This window comes from Corapipo altera, unplaced genomic scaffold (genome assembly GCF_003945725.1).
Source record: "Corapipo altera isolate COAL_440 unplaced genomic scaffold, ASM394572v1 23b, whole genome shotgun sequence".
Classification (NCBI taxonomy): Eukaryota; Metazoa; Chordata; class Aves; order Passeriformes; family Pipridae; genus Corapipo; species Corapipo altera.
In genome coordinates this window covers 16032580-16058740 of record NW_020884885.1, presented here as the reverse complement: position 1 = coordinate 16058740, position 26161 = coordinate 16032580, and the positions used below count along the sequence as shown (strand labels likewise).

The window sequence follows — 26161 nt, the reverse complement described above, 5'->3', positions numbered from 1 at the left end:
AATAGATGAGAGTCTTTGAATTGAAAGGACTGTGGATCAGGACATCAGTGTGGCTTCTACCCCTCACCGTAAGACTACACTCAACAGCCAAGAAGTAAAAACAGAGGTTCTGCCTCTTTACTACCTTGCTTCCTCTTCTCTGTGCCTGGTGAAGTTCTGATCAAACTAAGGGGGAAAAACCTTACCTGCTATTGTAACAGAAGGAAAACATCAAATCTCATGCTTATAAAACCCTTTAACTCTGAACACCACTGAGAAGTTCAAACTGCCAATAACTGCCATTTTGTTTTAAGGAAGACAGGCTTCATAGTGAAAAAAAAAATCAGTTACACTGCTAACCACCTTGCATGACTTGTTTCCACCAGAGTGTGCTTTATGCAAACTTCTCTGTTCATAGCACAGCTTTTTTTTTTTCCTGTTTCCTGAACTCCAGGAAAGACTCCCCACCATTACAATCTCATCAAGTTATACTGGCAGAGCTCCAGCCAGCAAACACATGACAGTCCAAAGCAGCCTCTCTCAGGCCCCTTGCATGTCCATATGTGAAGAGTTAAGCAGAAAAAAAATAACAACTATAACACTGATCAGGGTGCACAATTCACTGTAGAAGCTGCAGAAGATGTGTAAAAAGCAGAGGATAGAGATTTTTTTTCTGAAACAAATGTTCTGTGTACTGCAATCCCACTAAACTGTCTTTGGTAACACATGCCATCTCTGAAATGCTGGCATTTTCCAAATGTATTATACCCAATGGCATCACCTTTATAACCTTTTTTTCTCGGGGGTCCCCAAGGAGTTTAAAGACCAGCTTGTATCTACATTAAAATGAGGAGCAAAGCCCTAAGTCCTTCTTCTACTACACTCTACATTGTATCTTTGCAGCTAAAATATTTCCAAAAGAGCCCTTTACTCAAGTTTTCAGAGGAGCTCTGGTGTACCACTTAAGCAGCTGAAGAGGGGAAGAGCTGTTATAAATGTGCTTAGAGCTCTGCTGCTCTTGAGATGACGTCAAAGGTCAGACTTTTTCAGTACCAAATGCCCATGCAGCATCCTAAGCTCAGAAAACAGAGCCACACATTTAAGAAATCAGGAACTGAGTTGGTAATTTTTGCCTCATTCTTCTAGAGCCACAAAACACACCCTAAATCAGAAAGTGAATAATCAGTACCATCTTTGACCACATGAAGTTGTTCCTATTTTCAGTCTCTTTATCCACTCAGAGCCAATCTTGTCACCGTTGCTTTCAGAAGCCTGATTTTATCTTTTTATCACTGCTGTTACAAGACAGCTTGACTGCAATGAACATGTCTGTAATGAAATCAGTTGACCCAGAAAAGAAGTGCTAACACCAGTCTGGATTAAAAAACAAATACAAGTAAACATTCTCTCTGACTGCAGGCAGTCCATGCTGAAACGCTGGAGCAATACAGGCACTGCAAAAGGAGACTGGAATAAAGGTCCCTTGGTTCTGTGCTTATGCCAGGTTCCTAAGTTTTCCTAAATTTTCCACAGTTTAAGCATGTGAGCGACCTACTTAGGATAATGTAATTAAAATAAGCAAGAGTGCAATTATCTTTGCTTCAGAAAGGTCTAAAGTTTTCTGTATTTTTTTCTCAAAAAGCAAAAGCTTTCTCAGACGTTGTATATTATTAAGATAAAGAAATTTATTTCTGCAGGCCTGAGTTTTAAACTCCTTTTAAAAATGTGGATATTCATTTACTCTCACAAAACTTGCTTAATAATATATGCCTGCTCTACTTACTTGTTTCATTTACGTTACATTTTTCTCTAATATGAAAGGACAGATTTTTTGGATGCCAAGCTGAGGATCTACTAGACTGCTAAAAAAAATGTAGCAGGTCATGTCTTCATCCAGGCTTCTATTAATCAGATGTTTTTTATCTTCTTTGACTCAAAATGTAAAATAGGGTGCTCACACATAGAAAACTGCAAACCCATCTCAACTGGTTTTCTCTGTTTCTTACCTGACCCTAAGCTTTCTCTTGGCCCCTCAACAAATCCCTCCTACTGATAGTGCCTCCCAAAGATCATAATCAAATCAAATATTTATCCTGTGTTCCCAAATGGAGAGTGTGTGTGCATGCATGAAGGTGGAATCAGGAAATCATGAAGCAGGGAGGACTGTACACCAGATTATTAATAAAAAAAACATTCAAAGCCATTAAATTTAAGAGCTTTCAGCTGATGCCAAGTATGTCTGAACTGGCTGAGGAAGAAACAAGTTCAGTCTAAAAGACGACCATATAAAATGATTCTTATTCCTCTAGGTAAAAGGACTTTTTGTTAACATACTATAGTTCCCATTATAGTTCATACTACCGACAGTACACATTCACCAGTGACCAGTATTTTAAACTACATCTGCCCTACTGGTCACAGCAAAGTCTGCTCTGGGAGCAGGAACCTAACTCCACTCCAGCACACTCCCTCCCTGCAGCGCTTATTCACCCTGACTGCAGTTACTGGGACCTTGGCAGTGCCAAAGGAAGACAAAGCTCCAGCACAAGTTCCCATTTGAGAGGTATGGTGTGCAGGGCTCAAAACTGCTTTGTATGATTGAGGAATAAGCAACTTACCCCAGAGGGTGTGGGATTCTGTTTGTAGTCAAATCTAAATCTCCTGAGCACCATTTTTCCCAACCATAAGCCCAGAATTCTCCTTTACTGCAAAGCTGACACTCCACTCTGTGAGTTCATATTTCATAGTAAAAAAGTAACAAAAGGAGCTCCTGTATTTCCTGGTTAACATTTCAGCTTTCTCAAGGGTAATAAAACAAGATCTCCCTACAACAACAGATAAGTCAGACAAATAAAATGTCAAACTACTTTATAAATAAGCTAGTCAAGATAATAGAATGAATCTCTTGAGTAGCCATTAATAGCATTTGGCAAAGATGCTTCCAGAGGACATATGATACCTAATATAAAAGGATGTGCTATTTTTGTATCTCTCCTTTAAAATTAATTTTGTGCCGACAGAAAGATATCTGGTTAATATCTGAAACCTTCCCCACATCCTTAGGAGGAATTATACCACTGACAGTTCTATGAGCAAACCAAAGCAGAACATGGTCAGACAGAAGGAGCTGAGACTCAAGGCCAGGGATACTCAGTTCAGTTCTCCTGCCAGCAAGTGACAATGGGGGCAAACCTCTTTCTTTGTCACATATCTGCAATGTGAGGTTAATCACACTTCATGAAACACTGAGACATCAGTGCAAAGCTTGCGGCAAGAGCTCTGTGGTTTTATTACCACTAAATTTCCTAGCTGAACCCAAAACATAAAGGGAATAAAAACTCCCCATCAACAAAATAAGCAGCTAAGTTGTGAGTAAGACAGCAATACAGGATACAGACCTATTTATTTGCTTGCACTGCTTCCTGCAAAACAAAGACAGTAAGAGCCCATATTACCAATTACTCAACATCACAAAACAAGAATATATCAGCTAGACTTAACTTTTCCTATTGTGCTTTCTGAATGACTTGCCATTATCACTATAATACAGCAGGAAAAATACTGCACTCCTAAGCCTCTATTTTTTGATTAACCAGGTGCTCTGGGAATTTCTGTCTATCCCCATTCATAATTAAAAGTTGTTGTTCCCATTTTCAACGTGACTTGCTGGCAATTAAATCTATTTGGAAAGAAAAAACCTTTTTTCTTCTATAGAAATTATTTACTTATTTTTAAAAATAAAGTAGACCTGATAGGTTAAAAAGTTAATTCTGATCCCTCCTTCTGCCTAGATTTTATTAATGAAGTTTCCTCACCTTCCAGTGACTCTCACAAGAGTTGGAAAAATTCACCATCTCTCATAAGGCAAGTAGGAACTTTGGAGAAGCTTGAAGTTTGATAATGAAAGTTCTTGCAGCAAGTCTTTAATAGTACCAGTTATCCTCAGGGTATCGAGCCCTCTGAGCTGGAAGACAGAGATGAGGAGCAGACTGGAGCCCCCATAACCCAGCAACCTGCTACACTACTTAGACATAGACAAGTATAGGGACCCCAAGAGGATACTGAGGGAGCTTTTGGAAGTGCTCAACCAAGCCACTTTCAATCATTTGTCAGCAGTCCTGGCTAACTAGGGCCCAGTTGACTGTAGGTTAGCCAATATAATGTCCATCCTACAGAAAGGTCAGAAGGAGGATCTGAGGAACTAGAGGTCAATCAACGTGACCTTGGTGGCAGGAAATATTATAGAACAGATCATCTTGACTGCAACCACAGTACATACAAGGCAAACAGGGGATCAGGCCCAGTCAGTGTGGTTTTGGGAAAGGTACGTGCTGCTTGACCAATCTGATCTCCTTCTATGACAAAGTGACCCACTTAGTGCATGAGGGAAAGGCTGTGAATGCTGTCTACCTAGACTTTATTAAAGCCTTTGACACCATTTCCCACAGCATTCTCCTCGAGAAACTGGCTGCTTGTGGCTTGGATGTGTGCACTGTTCACTGGCTAAAAACTTGGATGGATGGCTGGGCCCAGAAACTGGTGGTGAATGGTAGGTAACCAGTGATAGGATGAGAGGAAATGGCCTCAAGTTGCACCAGGGGATGATTAGATTGGATATTAGGAAAAATTTCTTCACTTACAGGGAGGTCAGGCATTGGAACAGGCTGTCCAAGAAAGTGGTGAAATCACCATCCCTGGAAGTCTCAAAGAATGTGTGGATGTGGCACCCCAAGTGACAAGGTTTAGCAGTGAACACAGTGGTGCTGGATTAATGGTTGGACTCGATGATCGTAGAGGTCTTCTCCAACCTTAACAATTTGATGATTCTAAATCCTGAGGGATGTACTAAGCAAAGCCCCAGTTTATGGGTTGAGGAAGGCATTTTAGAGGAGCGCCTGGCACAATGCAGTTCTCCCCTTGGTTGAGGTGCACACAGACGAGCAGAGAGAAACTCTTGGTCTGCAAATCTTTCCCCTGGGCTCAGATTCCTGGTCCTCTGCTTTGACAGTTTGATCTAAAAATCAGGGTTTCACCTTTGTGACCTTTGTTGCCATTTACAGTTGGAAAAGGCCTTCTCAAAGTGAGATTTTTCACTTATTATTGATTATGGCTGCCAAAGGAGCCTCTAGGTTTTCTCTACCCTGTCAGCCCCAAGGTGTTTAGCATGGCAAACCAGTCTCCCTGTCAGTAGTGAGGCCAGAAGTAGTAAGAGCTAAAGAAAAACAAACACTGGTGGGAAAAGCAAAGCATTATTCCCCTCCACAACAACTCCACTCCTAACATCAGGCATGCGGGCAGAAACTCTTTTCATGGCACAAAGATTCCTTTTACATCCCTCAGCGTCTACAACCTGACAGCTTCTCATCTAGACTCCCTGTCTGTGTGTAAGCACTGCACTGACACAGGCAGACCCTCTCCTCTTTCTGTTAGTGAAAGAAGACAACAGTATGCCATTTTTCCACCAGTTCATCTCCCCATCTGTAGATGATTTTGGTTATGTGGATGATTTTGGTCAAATCTCACCTCCCAGAGATGCTCCACTTGAGATGATAATTCATACTGCCTGATTTCAACACTGAAATACTACTTGGGAAACTCACACTTCTTTTGTATTAAGTACAAACAATTACTATATGCATAATCAAACATATTCCATGTCAACCCAAACAGATGCCCCCAGCACTCATTCACCATGTTTCTCTAGAAGCCCTTATACCACAGAAAAAAAGGGTTTGCCTTTAGTCTATAAAGACCACCTTAAAGACTCGATATTAAAAATTTCTGCAGAGAACCAGATTTTGTTTGAGGTTTTTTTCCTGCACACTTCATACAGAAGTGCTGTGCACAATGCTGTAAGGATGAGGGAGTAAACATGGCCCTAAGAGCTGTATCCTTCAAATTACACAGTCATGCTGTGTGAATATTTACAGTAACAAAGAAAACAAAGAGGCCTCCAACTCTTTTTTGAACCTTGCCTATTGGAAGCTCTGCTGAATTAAATATATAGTCACACAAAACCAACAAAATCATCACTAACAATGCAGAAAATTGGGTCAGTCCACCCACTGAAATTCTGTGTTTGATGAATCTCCTTGGCCTAAACCTGTAATTCAGTTTGAGAATTGAAAGCAAAGTTGTTTAAGTTTTGACACAGTATTTCAGTAAATAAAAAAAAAAAACTAGTCCAATTAAAGGTTCTATTAGTTGGTAAATTATGGCCACGCTACCAATAACTACACTTCCTGTTCCATTTAACTGCAAAACCTACATGGACAGAATAGCCCTTCTAAAGGACAGATATTTTAATTTTCACAGACAACAAAAAGGATAAAAAAGAAAAAAAAGAGTTCTTTTCTAGCATAAATCATGGAGCTTCAGTTGATTCAATTTGATTGACACAGAGTAATGTTAGCTATATAGAACAGATCTTAATTCCAGTTGTAACTAACATGGAAGTTACATAATACACATTAAAGCAAAGAAAATACATTTTCCCACCAAAAAAAAAAACAAAAAACAACCAAACAAAAAAAGAAAACCCAAACCCGACAACAAAATCAAAGCCAAAACCAATAACAAACAAACAAACAAAAACCCAAACCAAAACAACCAAAGACCTAGGAGCAGGAGGAGAAGGGTCACTGAAAATCAAGGAACATAAAAATTCCTGATAGACACCAGCTTTTTAGAGTGCGAGATTAACCAAGTGGGAAGGCGATACGCATTAACATCAGATACCCAACATCTATTGCACTTCACACCATGGACCTTGGGCAAATCCTCAGTTTGGATGTGCTGCAAAAGTCCACAGACCTACACAGACTTCAATAATCCCCTGCAATTCCCAGTGAAAAGGGACACCATGCAATGGTGACTGCTTTTCTGAATGTCTCCAGCAACTTGTCAGCAGTAAGTACTTGCTATTTACTTTCACCTGTATTTTCTTTTTAACTGCAAACTAGAAATTATTTTTCTTTCCAGATTTCTGGCAAAATCTGACTTTCAGGTGGAGGTTGGGACTGGTCAATTTTAACTGCTTAAAGGAAACTAAAACAGGAAGTACTTAAGGTAAATAAAATAAAGGGGGAAGACTGACCCTCTACCTGAAAGCTTCACCACTTCAGATACACCAACTTGGAAGTCATTACAGTGTTTTATTTGTAGCTTTAATCTTCCAGAAGATTCAAAAATATTTTCCCTACAAGGCTCTAGAAAGGACTGAACATAAATTCCTCTGCATCATCATCTTCCTTTCTGCCCACTTCAGGGGCTGTACTCTGTGAGATTATCCCAAATATATCTCAGCATCTCAGTCATTTGTTGTTGGGTGATCAACTGCATAGGTACAGCAACTGTGCCAGGTGCTGCACTATCTCTATTTTAATCTGTTTATCTGTCCTTCTCTTCCCACAGCATGTTCTTCAACACCTTCACTGTTTCTGCAGCATGACTGGAAGGACTGGGCTGGTTTTTTCTCCTTTTCAAAATACACAGGCTGTGCAAAAAAGATGTAACTTTGAGGGAAAGAATGAAGATGGACATATTTCATGCATGACTTTGGTAGACAGGATCTTATTTAATTATTTTTTCTTAAACAGTGAAATCTCATAATATAGCAGCCTTTGTCATAAATAGAAAAAAACTGATCTGACTTGGAAAGAATACAGTTGCACTCGGTATTCACATAAACAACACCCACATCACTTAGTTTGCCAGTAACACTAACACAAAAAGGAGGATCTTGGGATAATAATTCAATTCCCATTTCGGTCCCCTCACCCAAAGGGCTCAGCACAATGTCCTTCCAGGCCACCTCACTTGGAGGGAACCAAGGAAACACAATCCACATCAGCAGTAAACAACATCTCAGCCTAACCCATTATATTAATTGTAATAGTTTCTGCAGATTGTCATTTCTACTCTTTAAAACGCCATTCACTGAGGCCTAAAGTTGAAATGCAATTACCCACTTGGAATGTTATTTTAGATCAATAAATTGATCACAACTATTCACATACCTGATGCAGGAATGGGAGCTCAGAGCACCTGATGTGATCCCAGCTGACAAGGTCGTCTTTCCACAACCCGTAAACTGGCGATCTGCAAAACAAGAGCCTGTGTGTCAGTAGCTATGTGTCTTTTACAAAATATAAGGAAAACAGCTCTCTCTAACTGTGCCTTTGGTAAGGACAAAAGAGACACCACTGCCACCCCCCAGTTAACTACTCTAAAATCACTGGACTGAAACCTAATAGAGAAAAACCTGGCAAGGTATAAGATTTTTCATCAGTGTGACTATAAAGGGATGGTGCATGAAACTCATAGCTTGGCTCATAAAGTCATCAGAATGACAACATCCACCAACAGCAGCAGGAGCAGAGCAAGGGGGAGACATGTTCTCAGGCTAGTGGGATCAGCAGTGGGATTTTAAACTCCTTTCTCCTGGGCACTTCTGAACATCCCACACAGCATGTTTCCACTTAGGTCCATGTTCGAGCACTTCATTAGAACATGGTAGCATTATCAGCTTCTTTGCATAATCTGAATCCCATTAAACACTGGATCAGATATGAGCACTTCAAGGACTTGAAATTCAAAAAAGACACATACATAAATCCTACGAATCCAGAATATATAATGTATAAATCCAAACAGGGGGGAAAAGGGGAAGAGAAGTTGTTTAAAACCAGAAAATACAAGAAACCAAAAAGAAAAATTAAAAATCAGCTTCCTAAAAATCAAAATGTTTTCATAAGACAGAGAGCATTAGAATCTATTTATTACATAGTATTTCGGCTTTTTAGAAAGTTGTACTTTTGATATTTTTTTTGTATAACCACAAAAAACTAATTTTTTATTTATATTTTTAAAAGAGCTCTCCCCAAAATCTCATGCATACAGAAATTGAAGGAGTTTTAATGAACTAAAAATAATTGGAAAAAAAAAATCAATATAACAGCAAAAGGTGTCATTAGTGGGACCACACTGTACAAAAGAATAAGATGACTGCACATAGTGCTGGAGGAGACAAGATGGCTGGAAAATTAAACCTCTGTTCCGGGTCAGGTCATTACCTACATGATGCTCTGCATTAAAACTTAGCTTCACAGAACTTCAGACTGGATGAAATTGGAAGGCATCCCTGAAGGACACCTGATCCAATCACCCCGTTCAAGCAGGGGCACTTAGAGCCCGTTGTCTAGTATTGTATCAGACAGCTTTTAAATATCTCCAAGGATGGAGACTGCACAATCTCTCCGGACAACCTGTGCCAGCACTCAGTCACCCTCACAGCAAAACTTTTTCCTCATGTTCAGACAGAACTTCCTCTGTTTCAGTTTGTGCCTCTGTCCTGTCACTGGGCGCCACTGGGAATAGCCTGACTCCAAACTTCTTTGCACCCTTCCTTCAGTTATGTATATATACTGGTAAGATCCCCCCTGAGCCTTCTCCCCTCCAAGTTAAACAGTCCCAGCTCTCTCCTCTCAGCTCTTCTTCACAAAAGAGATGCTCTGGTCCATTAATCATCTCTGTGGCACTCCACTTCCATCATGATAAGATTCACATGCAAATGCACACTGCTTCTAAACTACAGATGAAGTTTTCTCAAAGCCCACAGGACTCTTGGCAAGTGCAGATGTTAGATCCCGTTCTAATGCAAAGCACCTGGGAAGCAACACTAACAGCTTGCTAATAGCTGTTTTAGTAAAAACGTGGCTTGGTGACACTTCCCTTGCTCCAGGAGCCCAGAGAACTTAAGAAAAACGATTTATCAAGTGCTATGGCTCTACTCCTACTTCTCACCCCCCATCACCCCAATTATGAACTGGCTAAAAGGCTTTGAAGGGAAAGCTTTTGAGCGAAGAATGTCATAAAGCAAAAAAGTAAGAGTTTTTATGCCAATGCAATGACTGGCATAGTTATTAAGGCAGGATTAGTACACTTGGAGTGACAGAAACCATCAGGAATGGACAATTAAGAGTTCAGACTAATCCTCAAAGACAAGATGCTTAAAGACCTAACAGCCTGACTGAAACCAGTCAGATCAGAGAGCGATTTAACTCTTTCAAAAGGCCTACAAGGCCTTTGATGTTTATTTTCCCAGTAGGCTTTCCTTGCCTAAGGTTCAAAGCCATCCAAAAGGGTGAACTTCAAACACCTGTTTCAAGTGAAGAGGATGACACTGGAGGATGTCTTTTATTCAACCAGACAGACTCCACAGGAACAAACACAGATGTTCAGCACTCCCGTCTTCTACTTCATGAGTAAAAAAAATCTGTATGGTCTAATTACTGAATAAATGAAATAAATTAATTAGATTAGACAGATAGAAGAAGTAAGGCCATTGCTTTTCATTTAAGCACACTCTCAGTTCAGGAGAAGTACCAAGAAGGAAAAAAAAAAAAATCTATTGCATAAATTAAACAATTCAAGTACAGCATTAGAAGATCTCTCAAGTAAGAAGTAATCTTATATGGGAAAGGATATTATGAACTACTGATTGCATTGACATGTCCTTACTCAATTTTGAACACTTCTGCCACTTAGAATAGCAGTACTGCATCGGGCATGGAGCCTAAAGTGCCATGCAAGGTGCTGCTTTCCCTCATAATTTCTTCAATCCAAATTGCATCCATACTACAGAAACAGGAAGATTATTCACAACTGAAAAATTGCATCCAAACTCCATTTCCCAGCAGCTTTTAAGAGAGGACTTAATAGAAATAAGGCATGAATGGAGATCGTCTTGGGAGAATTCTATGTATTAAAAAGGACCTCACTGGGACAAATGTGTCTTTATTTTCGTTTCCAGCTTATTAGAATGAACAGAATCCCACATTTGTTCCAGTTTCAAAGGGCAAAAGCAGCAAAACCAACAAAATTTGAGTAAACTTAAACTTGTAGGAATTCTTTCTACAATGTTTCTGCTTTGTTTCCAATTCAAGGGAGTGCTTGTATGTCTTGTGTATCACTTGATCTAGTTTGATTTATAATCTTAGAGAGAGAATTAGCTTGACCTAGTGATCTCTCTTAGAGATCACCACAACTTAAATTCCTTTGATGTAAATCTGTTTGCACTTTAGCACAGAGATCTACATATGAAGATACAACTGACCATGTACATAGCCCAGAAATAAATTCTGAACTTTTGCCTGAAGAGAGGAGCAGCTCTACTGCCCACCTAATGAAACGTATATATAGGTAACATTACTAAAATCTAAAATTTAATAAATTAATAAATTAAAATAAACAAAATTAACAAAATCTAAGTCCTTAGCAAAATCTAAAATAAAATTCTTCCCTTTTCATTGTGTTCAATCTTTTTGTTTTATGAACTTATTTTTTCATGTCTGCCAGAAAACTAGACTACTAAGGAATGTCAGCATCCATTTCGTTGAAAATTTCTAAAATCATACTGGCCCCATCAAAATATTGACCACAAAGTTCTTCTTTACACTTTTCCATTTAATTTTCAAAGGATAAAAAAGTCAAGATTGCTTTGTTCTCATAATCTGGAAGCTCTGCTAGCCCATGACTGCAGCTGTTGATTGTTCACTGAGGTTAACTCACATTATTGCAGATAACAAGCTCAAAGCCTACACAACTTCAGACTTACTTGACATCAATCCCACTGCAACTTTTCAAGCTCCTGCTACACAAGTTCCCTTCAACAAAATATTAAGCTTCTGAGCTTATGATTATGTATTCAGCCTAACTAGTCTCAGTTAAAGCAAAAGAGATGTAAGGTCAAAAAAATGTTTCTGTTCCCTTTCTTTGCTTGGTATTTGTTTAAATTCTGCCTGTTCTAGAAGGAGGAAAGCGCTGAAAATGTTTTGATAAATTAATTAGAAGTTTTTGTTCAGTAGTATTCCATTCAATACTTTCTTTAATGCTATAAAATAGCATCCTAGGAACATACCTAGCTGATTTTTTGTATGAATGTTTCAATAGCATTCTTAAAAATGCATACCCAGTGCTGACACTGAAACACATCCAATCATCTTAGAATCATAAATAATTTCTTTAAAAGCCTGGTACAAGGCAGAATTCCTTGCTCTTCAGCAGCAACTCCAACAGATGAAGGGAGCTCAGTTTACAGGGGAAAGAAAAAAGTATACAAACCAGAAATCTGAAGGGCAGTGGCAGTACAGTCAAGGTTAAACAGATCAGATTAAACAAATGGTATTTCCATCATGCCCTAAAGGTAACTAATAGGGCATTCTGTGTCCTGGGAGAGAAGACATCTCTAGCTCAAGACCTCCTTGCCCTGGTACCCAAGGTTCAGTCTTGGCCAAAATTCAGGATTAAGAGCAGGTCTGAGGACAGCCAGGCAACTGAAAGAAGTGATCACTCCAAATGTGCATTAGAAAATATCTGAACACCAGAAACGTAAGTCACAGTCCTTGCCCTTGCAGCTGGAGAGAAGCTCTAACTGTTGTAACTTATACAGTAGTTCCCACCTGAGAGCGTGTCTTTAAGCAACAAGGATTATGTACCACCACCAGCCTCTAACATACACAGATATTTCTAAAACAACAGACAGACAGTCATTACCTCACCTCCCCTGATGTGTGAGACTCCTTATCAAGACAAGGCTCATCAGAAAACACTTTTTAAAAAAAAATTCTGGCACACTGAAGGTTCTATTTTTCACCAGTATTCAAAATTGGTACATTTTCCAGTCCCTTTGTGAAACATTTCCTTTCAGCATTATTAATTGGACTGCTTTCATTGCAAGGGGGGAATGACTGACAAAACCCTTCTACCATCAATAAAGAATCACTAATTGTGACATTTCTGTGGGAAAAGTGACTATCAAAAAAGTCATTTTGGTATGAGAACTTGACGGCTCATTGACAACACACCCCAGCACCCGCCGTGTTCATGGAGCGCCTGAATGGTGCTGCCTGCTGCCTGAAGACAGCATCATCTACAATGCCTACTACTAAAAGACAGCTTAAAGCCTGAGGTATCAAAAGTCAGTTGAATCTGGAATCCCTCAAGGTACGGCATCCTGTAGCTCATTTTCATCTTCTCTATATAGCCTCTTTTCACTATTTGCAAAAATCCTCAGGGATCACATTTCTCTGCTCTGCATTTCCTGAAGCACCAGAGCAGAAAGAGTAAAGGACTGAATTTTCTCTCTTTCTTTCCCTTGACAGAAATACCTCTACTGCTGATGGGCTACATGGTACCAGAATGCTGCAGTCCACTATTTGATAAGAATAGGCAAGAATGATGAGCTTCACAGCCTCCCAAATCCAACACAGCCATCTAAATATGTTTATTCCTTGCACTGCATATTAGCTTGGCACAGAAATGATTTGTGTCTATGCTGTATACAGACTGTTGACAAGTAAATAAGATTAGAGCTGAGGCTGGGAAAACTCTTTATACAAATAATAGATTCCAGCAGCTCAAACAGAGATCAGTAGTACCATGGAGAACAGGAGAGTACTGACTGAGAAGTCACCCAGCTCCACCCTCGAGCAACTCATGTAGCTGAGGTATTCCAGAGAATAAACCCATATTTGAATCTTTTCAAATTTCCTCATCAGATATACATTAGTAACAAGTATGCCTAAACTGTCCAGAGGCCAGCACAATCCTGAGGAAAACAAAACCTTACATCCGTCTCACGAAGGTCGCAGGACCAGATACATAAATGAGATTGCAAGGAAGTGAAGATATTTATCCCGTCCTCAGAGACCCAGCAGACTTCAGAAAAATGACAGGGCCCTTTTGCAATACATTTAAACTTCAACATCTGAGATCAGAAAGATTATAAAATGTCAAGACAATTCAATCTTTTGCTTTTGCTTACAAAGAGCAAGCCATTTTATCTAAAGAACACTTGAAGGGTTTTGATCTCATCTGATACTTAGAAGACATTTAAAATAACAGGACAAGGCAGGTAAATCCTGTACTCTCATACATGACTTCAGACCTCAGAGAGCAAGTACAGATATACAGGTGAGACTAGGAGGAAATTACTGTAGGATCATACTTGCCCTCCCCTTCAGCTTCCACTGACAACTGAACTATTGTGGTTTATCCTTAACAGCAGCACTGGCAAAAATAAAATTACCAGGAATGCACTGATTGTCAGTCCCACAATACCCAGCACTGCTACTGGTAACAGCAGTTTTCAGGGAATTTCTCAGACACAAGGCACTGAAATGAAAGAGTTGTGATGCTTTCTGCTTGCACCTGGGGATATCTTTCTGTCTGCCTCTGCTCAGCAAGACTGCTGATCAAGACTTTATCCTCTCCCAGCTTTGCCTGCTTCGGTTGGGCTTTCTTTGCTCTAGGATTAGACAGAAGCATTTAAAACAGAAAATTTCAACCCATGGTTGAATGAACATTTTTCACTGCTATTACAGTACCATGCCAGAGATGAACACATTCTTTCCTGTGATAAAAGACTCAACACTCACAAACACTGAGGTAAATTCAAATAAAGAAGTAAAAAAGGTTTTTGTCATTTGCCTAGCTTTCATGAAGTTTTTCCAGTTTCAGGCTGGAATTCCAGGTGGAAAAAAAAAAAGGGGTGGGGAGGAATCCCTGCCAATAGCAACCAAAGCCCTGGCAAGAGACATATTCATCTCAGGAATAATCAGTTTTCTATAGAGCTGCAATGAAGATCAAGCCCTTGGGCCTTCCCTGGTTTGCACAAACTTTTGCCTGGTCCTCTCTGCTTTGCTGACCTAAACTGCAGCACCCCAGCCTGCTCGTGGACCTGCCTCATCTCCAAGCACTGGATCACTGCATTTCTGGCCATAGAGATCGGTGTGGTGCTTTGGGTAATGACACAACCTTGTCAGTACATTCAAGTTTTCTAAGTCTTAAAAGTTCCTTGAGGGGAAAAAAAAAAAAAAGGCATACTCCCCGTCCCAGATCTAACTATAACCATGCAACCTTACAGAAGTATAAAAAGCTTTCTGCAATATTGCAGAAATACTGCAAGGCGATCCCTTTTTATTTGAGTTGTTCTGTAACAATATTTCCCAATTCTTTCTTCTTTGCCACAAAATGAATCATTGAAAATTCTGCCACAAATCCACAGCAGTTAAATTGCCCACTTGCCTTTCTCCATTATCTAAGTTGCATTAATTACGTTCAGCTTAATGGAAGCAATTATTTAATTAGTACCAACTGCTCTTCACCTACATACTCATGTAGAAACATTTTGGGTTACACACAGGCCAATTACCTGCTGAATTGCACAGCACCTCATCACAAACTTATTAAAAGTTCAACAGAAAACTCCCTAGACAGTACATGGCATTCGCTTTCAGAAAGCTGTGATGCCAGTGGAACGAAACCGAGAGGGCTGAGGCGTACAGCTTTGAAACAGCTGCCCTCGCATTCAATGAGTTTAGGTGTTATAGAAATCAATAAATTAGTCCCCACCTCCTCCACCAACATTAATACTGTGACTGCTGCTGATATGTGCATAGTACCGGACTGCTGTGAATCCCACTTCAGTGAGAGCCGAGTACCCTCACACATGCACATACGTTCACAGACAGTACTCTTTCTAACAAGTACACAACTAGATGGCATACACAGAAGACAGGAGGAAGAAGCCTGGCCTACGTATCTCTCTTAACATAAGTTTTGAACTTAAGGCTTCAGGTACTTGACTAAAACATGGTACAGACAACCATGCCTAAGAAGTTTATGGAGGCAGACAACAGTTTAAAAACACCCCCTTGAAAAAAAGCTACTTCATATGAAGGACAGAGAAGACAATAAAAAGCTGAGACTTTGTTTCCTGGCAATCTGAATTCCAGCCAGCCAGAATGGCCACTCTTAGGGATCCGGTGGAATTGGTCAAAAAAAATTAGTTCAAATGAGCTATTGGTCATGTGGAGGTCCACATGGAAAGGCCAAGACATTTATCAAATTTCTCTGCTGAAGTCCAGAGAATTTATAACCAGATCACAAGACACAATTTTAACCTATTTACAAGCAGAACAAATCCACATTTGATGCTGATGGTTCCACTACCCTCCTACAAGGATGGATCACAGCCTACAATGTGCAGAGCTGCCATGGACCTTTTGAGTGACATGAGAAATCAGTGACAAATATAGCCAGACCTCAGTTTTTAGAGGGCTGCATGTCAGCCAAGGATGAAGTGGGAAGGTAGTGACAAAGTTTAAAAAATCAATGCACACTCCTTGCTTTGGAAAGCAACTCCTCACACCTCACCAGTAACTGCTCATTAGCACTGAGTGTTTGCTCTCTAGGAGCACACAGTCATTTTGCACTGCACACGTGCTGAGTACAAAGCTGAAAAACTCTCAGCCCCCAAGGGTCCATGGCCTGATGAAATGACAACACTGGTGGAGTCCCTAGGCTGAGGAAGCATTAGACAACGGGAGACAGGACAAGGATCCTGAGGAGGATCTTTAGAAGTATTAGTCAAACTGGCCCTCTAGATTTAAGCCAACTAATGCATAATAGGAATGCCAAAAGACTGCCTCTCCTTCTCCGTAATTTAAATGATTTCTACAAATTAGTAGGCCTCCACATGTTTGTTTTAAAGAGCAACTTCTTTATATTCCACTAAAAATACAGAAATATAAAAAGCATAACTGCCATTCTGCACAGAGGGTGCTGAAAAATTAAAATCCTTTTCTTCATCCAAGTGAGCCAAAAATATTCTAATGCCAAGTGTGGTTCTAAAGACACAGACAAGGTAAGTTGAATAACATAATCTACTGGAGCATAATACATTAACGAACTACAGATATATCTGACCCCACGTTAATTAACTAACAAATCATTGATGAGCAGGGGAATGAAGGCCAGAATGAGGAAATTTCTTCTCTCACTTCCTGTCACCTTCACAGCACATCTTCTAGCAATCCCAGGGTTGCATTTTACAGGATACTAAAACACGAAAGGCAGACAATTCAAAATTTATGAGGAACAAACCAAGGGACCCTACTGAGTGCCACCTTTCTTTTTTCATTCCTCATGCCACTGGCATAAATTGGGTTCACAGTCTTCTCCCTCACTTAACAACCTTATGTATCTTGCATTCATATATCTCTCCCTGTCTGCTAGCCTTTATTGCAGTTTACCAACATTCATTTCTTCAGCTGTCTTTCTCCCTCCAGGGTTCTCTGTATAGCCCTAAGGGAACTCAGGAAAATACATATCCTACCATTTATGTTACAAGTCCTCAGGGTAAGGCACTACACTCACCCTTTCTCGGGCTGAAGAGGACCAGGTGGGACACTCTCCATTACAGGCATAAAAAGGCTGCTATTTAAACTTGGATACTTATAGTAATAGAAGAGACTTGCTGGTACCACAAAAGGCTCAGGAGCTCAAAATGAAAGGTAAGTCAAGGCCAAGTTCTCTCCTGTACAGGAGGGCGGCACACAGGAATCAGACCAAAAGGGTTGTTTTTTAAGAGATAGCGACAGTACAAAAATGCAAAAGTGCTTTTTCCTGTCAGGTATTTGTTTCTCATTTCCTGGGTTTTCTGTATATGTTCTACAGCATTTAAATCTAGCTGTTGGAGCCTCAAAACCACAAGGTACCTAATACAGTATTCCAACTAAATTCCTGTAAGAAATGCCTCAGAACCATTTGACTGAAGGGAAGAAGCAGAAACATTTACCATCAGGTGGCCTTCTCAGCTACAGAAATTTGCATCATAAGCATCAGCATTCTAGTATTTGCAAAAGCTAAGTCTGCCAGGGCTGAAAATATTATTCAGGAGCAATAAAAATTACTGACTGTGGCTTGCAGTGAAAGTAAACTTTTTGGATAACAACTTCAAGCCACAGTTGAGATGACAATTCCTGTATGGAACCAGTCAACACTCAGTGTCTGCTAACAGCCAAGAGGCTCTGAAGATACCCATTTTTACAGAGGTTTCAACCCTCCTGTCCTTCAAAGCACAGAAAAAAAACTGTAGCAAAACTGAATTGAAGGGTAAGATGCCAAAACAAACAAAAACAAGCTCAAGAGAGGTGACCACATGACTTCCTGACATAACCAGGACTTGTGACTCTCTCCTATGTGTCATACATAGAATGTTACACAAAGATGTGGACAGACGAAGCAGCAGTAAGAATCTAAGTAGAGCAGTATGCAAAACTTGTTCTGAGATGCTTTCTAACCCAGAGGCTAACCTGGACTGGGGTTCTATTTCTACTGAGAATAGAATGTAAGGAAAGATATGGCACTTCCTGAGTAATATTTATTTGCAATATAATACTTAGAAAGTCTTGTTTAGCCAAATGGAGAAGCTGAACAGCAAGACAAAGTTGTACTGATTCTATCTCAGCTTCAACATTCTTGTCAATCTGTCCTGTATACAGAAGTTTGTTGTTAGCTTTTTCTGGACTCTTGTTACAAGTAATTCCCTGACTGCTCATAGGCCTGCTTGCCAGTACCAGAGATGCTTCTCATATTTTTCCTCCCTCTGACATTATTTGAAATACTCATTCCTGCAACACATCTCAACCTCCAACTGGCCCTGCATAAGGAGCAAGGCGTCACATAGGTCAGTTCTGCAGGGTGTTCAGCACACCACAATACCATGCAAAATGCAATTAAACTACTGCAGTAAAGCACACTGAGTCTAGCTTCTGTTCAGAAGGGGGGAAAACTGCCAAGTTTCTAAGTAGGTCTCTAATAACAGCAAAATGTAAAATTTAACCTCAGGAAAGATGCAGATTATGATCCTGGCCTTTAACGTTACAAACAGTGCTAAAATGCTGTGTATCTTCAGAGTATGAAGTAACTTGAGCATTTAACAGCACAGTAAGACCTATTTTGTTAGAAAAGAATAACATCTTTAATTGAGCTTTTAAAAAGTGACCAGGATTTTACAACAGTAGATTCCTAGCATTACTTGAAATTAAGACCTTTTAAATAATTTCATGTTACACATCACTAAGCTGAAGCATTCAAAACCAAGGTAGAGAACAAAGCACAGGGAGATAAAGCGATCTGCCCAAGGTCACCTGAAAATTTTTCTGAGAGGCAAGAAGAGAAACTAATTTTTGACAAACCTCTATGTCCTGACCAGAAAGTCTTTCCTCTAACACTGTATCTTGGAGTGATTAAGATCATATGCAGCTACAAATATATTTATGCATGTAATAGCTATGCTCATCCCTGAAAAAACGCAAGCAAGGTGTCTCCTGACTTACCCAAGCAAACTATACTATAACAAATAAATCAAGACTGAGTCAGTTTCGTGCTAAGGCTGTGCTCTATCCCTAAAACAGAATGCCATCTTGGGTGGAATAAATGTCCCCATCATATTCATAATGAAGCTAATCAATTTTGGGCTTGTAAAATAACCCTGTCCAGAATTTTGATGAACCACACGACATGTCTTCCAAGGAGTCTATTGTTAAAGATGTCTTTTTACTGGAATTTCAATAATTAATCATGTTTTGAGGTAGTTTTATTTCTGTGTGGCTTACCCTTTGATGATCTAATTTACATTTATAATGATCTATTCCCTTGTGGATTAATTGGTCATGTTATTTTCTCTATTAATCAGACATCAACATTTGCATTACAGATTACTCTTTGCGTTATTTTCACACTACTAAATCTGGCAGCATGATACTAATGATAAATACTTTCCTCAGTTCTAGAGGTGAATTAGCGTTTCAGTTCTTTTAAACAAAGGCATTATTAGGTTCTTACCACTCTTCTGAAGTAGGCTGGTCATTCTGTGGTATTATCCACATACTTACTATTATGTCTAAGAATTCATTTTTTTTCTGCAAACCATAAATGCACTTACTTCACTCATTGCTGTCAAACAAGCCCTGAGCACAGGGCAGAGAGTTATGAATCTGAGGCCATCACAGACTTCTTTCCTAGATTCCCATGTACCTTTAGAAGAGTTTCACACCTTCCAGCATTGCAACTCCTTTCTCAATGTTCCCCACAGTGTTGCCTGAAAAGCTGCTTTTTGTCAAAATCGCTTATTTACATTTAGGAAAAATAAATTATCAGTACTAGTATAAAACAACACAAATCATTGACCTGAGCTAGGCAGCCTGATTATGCCTGGAGCAGACAAGGAAGCACTCACACACTGCTCTGTCCACAGATCACTGAGGCAGTAACCTTTGGCAGGTGGCTGTGGACAGTCACCTCCTTCCCAGCTCAGCTAGGTCCAAAGGAACACACCTGGGCCCTGGAGGAATTGCAGTCTGCACCTCTTCTCCCAGATGGGTGGCATTACATTAAGCCCTGAAGACTTGCTCACGATTCTCTCCCCAGATGTGACTCAAGACAACACAGGCCAACAGGGAGAAGAGGAGGAGCCTGGCTACCCCAGTCCCCACACTTTGCTGCTGCATCCTCGCTTACCTGTAAAGAACTGGAAGCAATAGCAGCTCCAGGGATGCTCTCCCCGGGCTGTTACTCTGACATGGAGGCTTGGGTGTGGCAGGATTGTTATTTGTACAGGAACAATGGAGCACTTCACAAGTCCAAAACTCTCTCAACATACAAGTACAGTCAAGGCCATAGTACATCAGATTATTAAGAGACATATTGTTTCTATATAGAAGCATCCCTGTCCCCTCAGGGTCAGTGATTTCAAAAACAGACTTGCTGTCCTCCAGGTAAAGACTTGCTAAGCCCTGCCAATTTCCACTTTTACAATAGCAGAGAAAACTTGGGCATGTGAAGTACTTATGCCAGGGTCGGAAGCATGAACAAATGGTGCACCACAAGTAAACATGGTGGTAGCCATACTTTATACAGCACAAGACGAAATTCCCAGCAGATCTGTCATACACATCTGAAACTCCTCAACTGTAGGCTGTCTTTTCTCCTCAATGTCCTTTGAGACACCACTACAACTGCTGCCTTGAAATCTGTCACAGAGGAAGCAGTCCTGTGCTTGCCACAGAAGTTTCCAAGCCATTCCTTTCATTCTGGGATGGTTAGCGTTTCTTCCACGTGACTCCAGTCAGATAGGAAAGAATAAATACCTCCTCTGTCCATTGCTACACAGGAACTGCTTTCCTACTCCATCAAAGAAAAAATCCATTCTATCTTATGGCAGTCCACACTGCACTGTCTGCACAAGCAGGACTGTCAGTTGTGGAGTTCAAGAATAAGTGATTCCTGAGGGGGTACCTGCAACCTGCACAGCAACACTGACAGGCTGTCTTACAAGACAAATTGAAGGAGATCTATTACATCTTAAAGTGATTAAGCCCTTTCTAACACCTGTTTGATTCTTTAATCAGCTCCTGCCCTAGGGCCAAAATACAATCTATTCCATTCCCAAAAAGCTTTATTTTTGTCTGCAGACATCAGAAGGGCCGCTTATAGTGTAAAGTATGTTTTAGGTAAGTAAATGTCTCAAGGTGGTCCTCAGTGAGAACACCTTCAAATCAACCTGCTTAGCATAAGGCATCTGCTGCAAGACATGAAGTATTAAAGTACTGGCTGACATAGGCTCAACTAGGCAATAACTGGGAATGTTACTTTGATAACCTATGGAATGTCCTCATTTTCCAGCCCATGAATATAGTTCCTCCCTTGACTTCATGGTCTGGTTAGTAAAGCTCAGCAACTCTATTCATTTTGGACACAAATAATACCTTCATATCTGCTGGCAGATGTTGTGCAGAAGGCTGCTCATTTCACAGCATAAAGTTTTTCATACATATTTCATTCCTTGTAGTATATTGTTGGAATTATGTCACTCCCATATTGTATCAGTTCTTCCTGTGTCTTCATACCCTTCAAATTACACCTTTGGTCTTGCCTCATATTCCTGGGGTCATAAAGTCCCTGAACTGTAAACATTCCTATTCTCTATCACAACAGATCAGAGAGAAAATTGTGCAAGGCAGATCAGAGTAGCCCCCTCTAACATGAAATTAAAGTCTCGACTTTGCGCACAGCTCCAAAACTTGTGCTACTGAGCTGCCATAATGACATATTACATCCCATTAATCTGCAATTAAACACTGACAGAGACTGTCAATCTAATGCCCAATCCATTCGGCAGAACTAAATGTACCATTTCTGTCCCCAACACCGACTAAAACTCTTCAAAATAAAGTTAAATGTTGGATTTAATGGAGCGGGGAAGAGTCCAAATTTTGAATTAAAAAGGAGCAAGATTAGAGCATTTATAGCCTCACCATATCTGTGACTGTAAAGCCTGAGAAAACAAAACGACTCTACTGAGTATGTGCAAGCACAGAAATCATCTGCTAACACCTACAGCAAACTTGCAGTTTGTTCTCACAAATTCCCCTGGTACAACCAACTTTTTGCTATCTGTATGTACTCACTACATCTGAGAGACACGGTCCTCCTCAGTGCTATCCTGTCTGAAGTGTTCCTTGGTATCTATTACACCTGCCCCCAAAGCACACCACATTCCCTGATGGTTCATCTTAGCTTGGCAGAACATATCAAGTTCAACACTCTATCGCACATACAGAACTGAGAGACAACAGCGTTTGAACATCCCTGGAGGCTTTAGATGAGACACGAGCTAGAGAACAGCACAGTCCAGGGGATGGAATCCAAGCTGAGACCCTCTGTCTCCTCTGTTGACACTGCAGAAAGACATTCCTTTTACACTCTGTAGTGCCACTGAAATGTTTGCTGCCATCACTCTGCTGGTGGAAGCGTTACTGCAAGTGCTGCTAGGTCTGCTTTGGTTAAAATCCATCAAGACAGATCAAACCAAAAGCTGCAAATTGTTTACAAAAAAATGATAAGATTCAGCTTCCTGCAGACTGCCTTGCCGTCAGATCTCTGTGGGCTTGTCACTCGGTCTGAAAAACAGTGACAGGTAGTGACATCCTAGCTGACACAGCTGGAGCCAGAAGGGGACATCTGGTAAGAGCTGGAGGCCTCATTCCAGGAAAACATGTCTGCTCAGGGGGAGAAGAAGGAGGTTCCCAAGTGCTGTTCTGAGCAGAAACTTTATCCACCAAGAGCACATAACTGCTGTCTTAAATGACACCAGGAGGCTGCAAGCTCTCCCAGGCTGTGGGGCTGCTCCAGGGCTGAACTCAAATACAGAATCCAAACTAGTTCTCTATGTACCCTGCAGCCAGTGGAGACAGACTTCATCTGAGCATGACTTATCCACCCTAAAACAGGCACCCAAAATAGCTGGACTGAAGCACTTTCTGGCCTAGATGCTTTAATTTTATACAGTTAGAGACAGATGAGATGATGAACTCTGATGAACTGAGCCCTGACATGATGGGATTCAGCACATGGGGCTGCAGCAAAATATGTACATCCACTGAGTGATTTCAGGTTTCCTTCCCAAACACATTACAACACACAGTTCAGTTTCAGTGGTACTGAACAACTTGCACAGCTGTTTATATTTTGAAAGCAATAAAAAATTTTAAAATTCCAAACCAAATAAAGAATCACAAACATAGAAATAACCTCAATGTTCTTTATAATGTGCCACTCCCACCAAGCATTAAAAAGCACAGTAGCCACTCCAGAAGAGCATGGGCACCTAACAATTGTAAATGCTGGTTTTGGAACTGCTCCTGCCCTTCCTGATCTCATACAACTGGTAACTGTGGGCTCCCACACCCAGGTGAGAACTCTGTAGTAACTGTTTCTTGTGACAGGACTGTCACTTTGCCAATAGGAGGAATATGGCCACAGGCAAAATTAACCCCAGTAAATGAGTTTGCTGAGTATACCTGGTTATCTGAACAGCTATGTTCTTTCTCTCTTTTAACCAGCTACAAATCTCAGTTTTTATCAAGGTTTTTTTATCCCCAGTAGTCCAGAACAAACATATATGCCAGGTGTTTAGGGCTTACAATAGGGCCCTGCAATACTTTGCAAGCGAATTTTCGCACAGTTGGGGTGTTTGCAACTCTCTGCTCACTTCAAGTGCTGTGGTCAGAGTCCAGCATCTACCAAACTGCCAACAATCGAGGAACAACCAGACATATGATGCTACCAGACTTGGGCATCTTAAGTCTGTGGCATCCAAATTTAGAAGCTATTCAAGAGACTGAGTCAGGGAGCTGATGTTTAGGAGGTGTCACGACATGTGGATCTGGACATCTTGCACAAGGGAACACTGCCTGTAGCACCAGACACCCACCTGCAAGGAGGGGCTTGTTAAACAAGGAGAGATGGTGTTGCCAACTGCATAAGCACCATGAGAGCACAGACCCAGATGCTCCACCTTACACCAGAGCTAGCCAAGGCCTGATGTCTAATCAAAAGCCTTCTCACTTGGAAGCTCCCTTATCCATCTGCACAGTGTGGAAGGACGCTCTGCTCCTGTCCAAACATGCCGCCAGCTATACTGACTTCACAGCACAGAGTGTCTGACTGCCACCCCACTCACCACTACAGTTTCTGCTCCCCAGGCACACAACGTTAAAAGGTCACATACATTCTTGACCAGCCACTTTTGTAGTATCATCTCCACTTGCTGATTTTTTGTTACAAAAGGAAAGTAAAAGTGTTAAACCAAAAGACCTTGATAACCCCTTCTGCAACAGACTATTAACTCCCTGTGAGATCACAAATCATTGGCTGCTAAAGGAGAACATCAAGGAAACTAACACCATTTGTGTTGTCTCAAGGAAAGGAAATGCTTATAAAGTGATAAAAGGTAAAATATTTTATGTCTATATATACACATGTTAAGGCTGCATTATCTAACAAGCTGCCTGACTTTTATGCGCTCAAAGAACAAAGCATAGAAAATAAGGATGTGGAGTCCAAAGAGATTTACTTTCTCCCCTTCTCACACTACCTACTTAGATGAAATTTCATTTCATTTTCATTTTTGTCTCACAAAAAACCACAGATCTATAACGCTAGGCTGCAAAGAAGGTTTTAAGCCATTCAGCACTTCCTAGGTCTTCCATGCTTAACCATCCCAAGTGGGTGAGCAGCATAGAAATCTGATAGAAGGAAATTCAAAAGACATGTTCTCCGATGTAAAAGATACTTTTAAATATCTTTCAAAAAAAAAAATCAGATGACCCTTAGTCCTACTGGAAGCCTATGGAACACATTCTCACGTACATGGACCTGAATACTGGAAACTTTAAGTTACCTATTTTACCAAGTATAATCACCCAGACAGCAATATGATTTTCAGTACTGGAAAGGAACTCCTAATATAGCAAAAAGGGCACATTGAGAACCATTCAAGCTAAAGCTGGGCAAAATGGAAACTGAAGAAAAGCTGATTAAATTTTTACAACGAGTAATTAACTACTGCCACAAATTAATAATTTGCATGGCACTTTGCCTGTTACTTCAAATCCTCAACAAAAGCAGTATAGTTTCTGACATCATACTCTAGCAGAAGTCAAAAATTAAAGATTAGACACAGGAATTGCTGAATTATGGTCTTCAGCTCACATTAACCAGGAAATCTAGATGATCATAACACTTCCTTCTGGAAATCAATTAAGCCTGCTTGTGTTTATTAGATGATAGAGATAGCCCACTTCTACTAAGACAAGTCTAGCCCGCCAAATAAATCAGTACTTTATTATGAGGACAACAGAGCTGTTTAAACATACAGAAAATAAGGACCCAGCATACAATGGCCATGATTCATAGCCTACAAACAAAATCAAAAGTCACCCAATTCCTAGCACAATGCTATACTGTAAGCATTAGCAACAAGGACACAATCAGCTAAATAAACGTATTTTTAGAATTAGCACACTGTGCTAATTGAGTGCATATTTGCAAAATCAATATAATCCACCAGAAACACTTTATCCTGACTGCAGGGCCACAGCTGGAAGGCATGGTATGAAGTACACAGACCGTGACTCATATGATGATGTAACAGCATCACCAGCTCTCACAAATAAATCATAGAACACAGCATTCAGCACTTGTAGGACAATTGCAAGAGTCCTTGATGTGAAGTGAGTAGTTCCTCCAGCTTATTTTTAGGCCTGCTAATACAAGCAGAGTTTTGTGTAGGACCCTGAAGCAAAACAGTCCCCAGTTACCTAACTTGGGGATTTTTTTCTTCACAAGGGGCTGACAAAATCTTTTCCTCCATCTTAAGACACACCTGTGCCCATTACATTCAACCTCTGTCATTTCTTATTCTGCAACTTCTGTACTGTTCTCAGTTTTCCCCCAGCGTAATTTTTTATTCCACATACCAAAGGGCCATATA

The 26161-nt window shown here is 40.4% G+C and overlaps 1 protein-coding gene across 3 annotated transcripts in view; it reads right to left on the bottom strand.

Annotated features, from left to right (window-relative positions):
- The window catches only part of TSPAN4 (tetraspanin 4), a 355539-nt gene that overhangs the window by 269119 nt on the left and 60259 nt on the right, over positions 1–26161 (bottom strand). For all 3 annotated transcript variants that reach the window (XM_027641996.1, XM_027641997.1, XM_027641994.1), the window contains one exon: positions 7998–8079. Coding sequence is in view for 1 of the 3 variants with exons in the window: in XM_027641994.1 (XP_027497795.1) it covers positions 7998–8079 (82 nt within the window). In the remaining 2 variants the exon portion in view is untranslated. The remainder of the gene's footprint in view (positions 1–7997; positions 8080–26161) is intronic.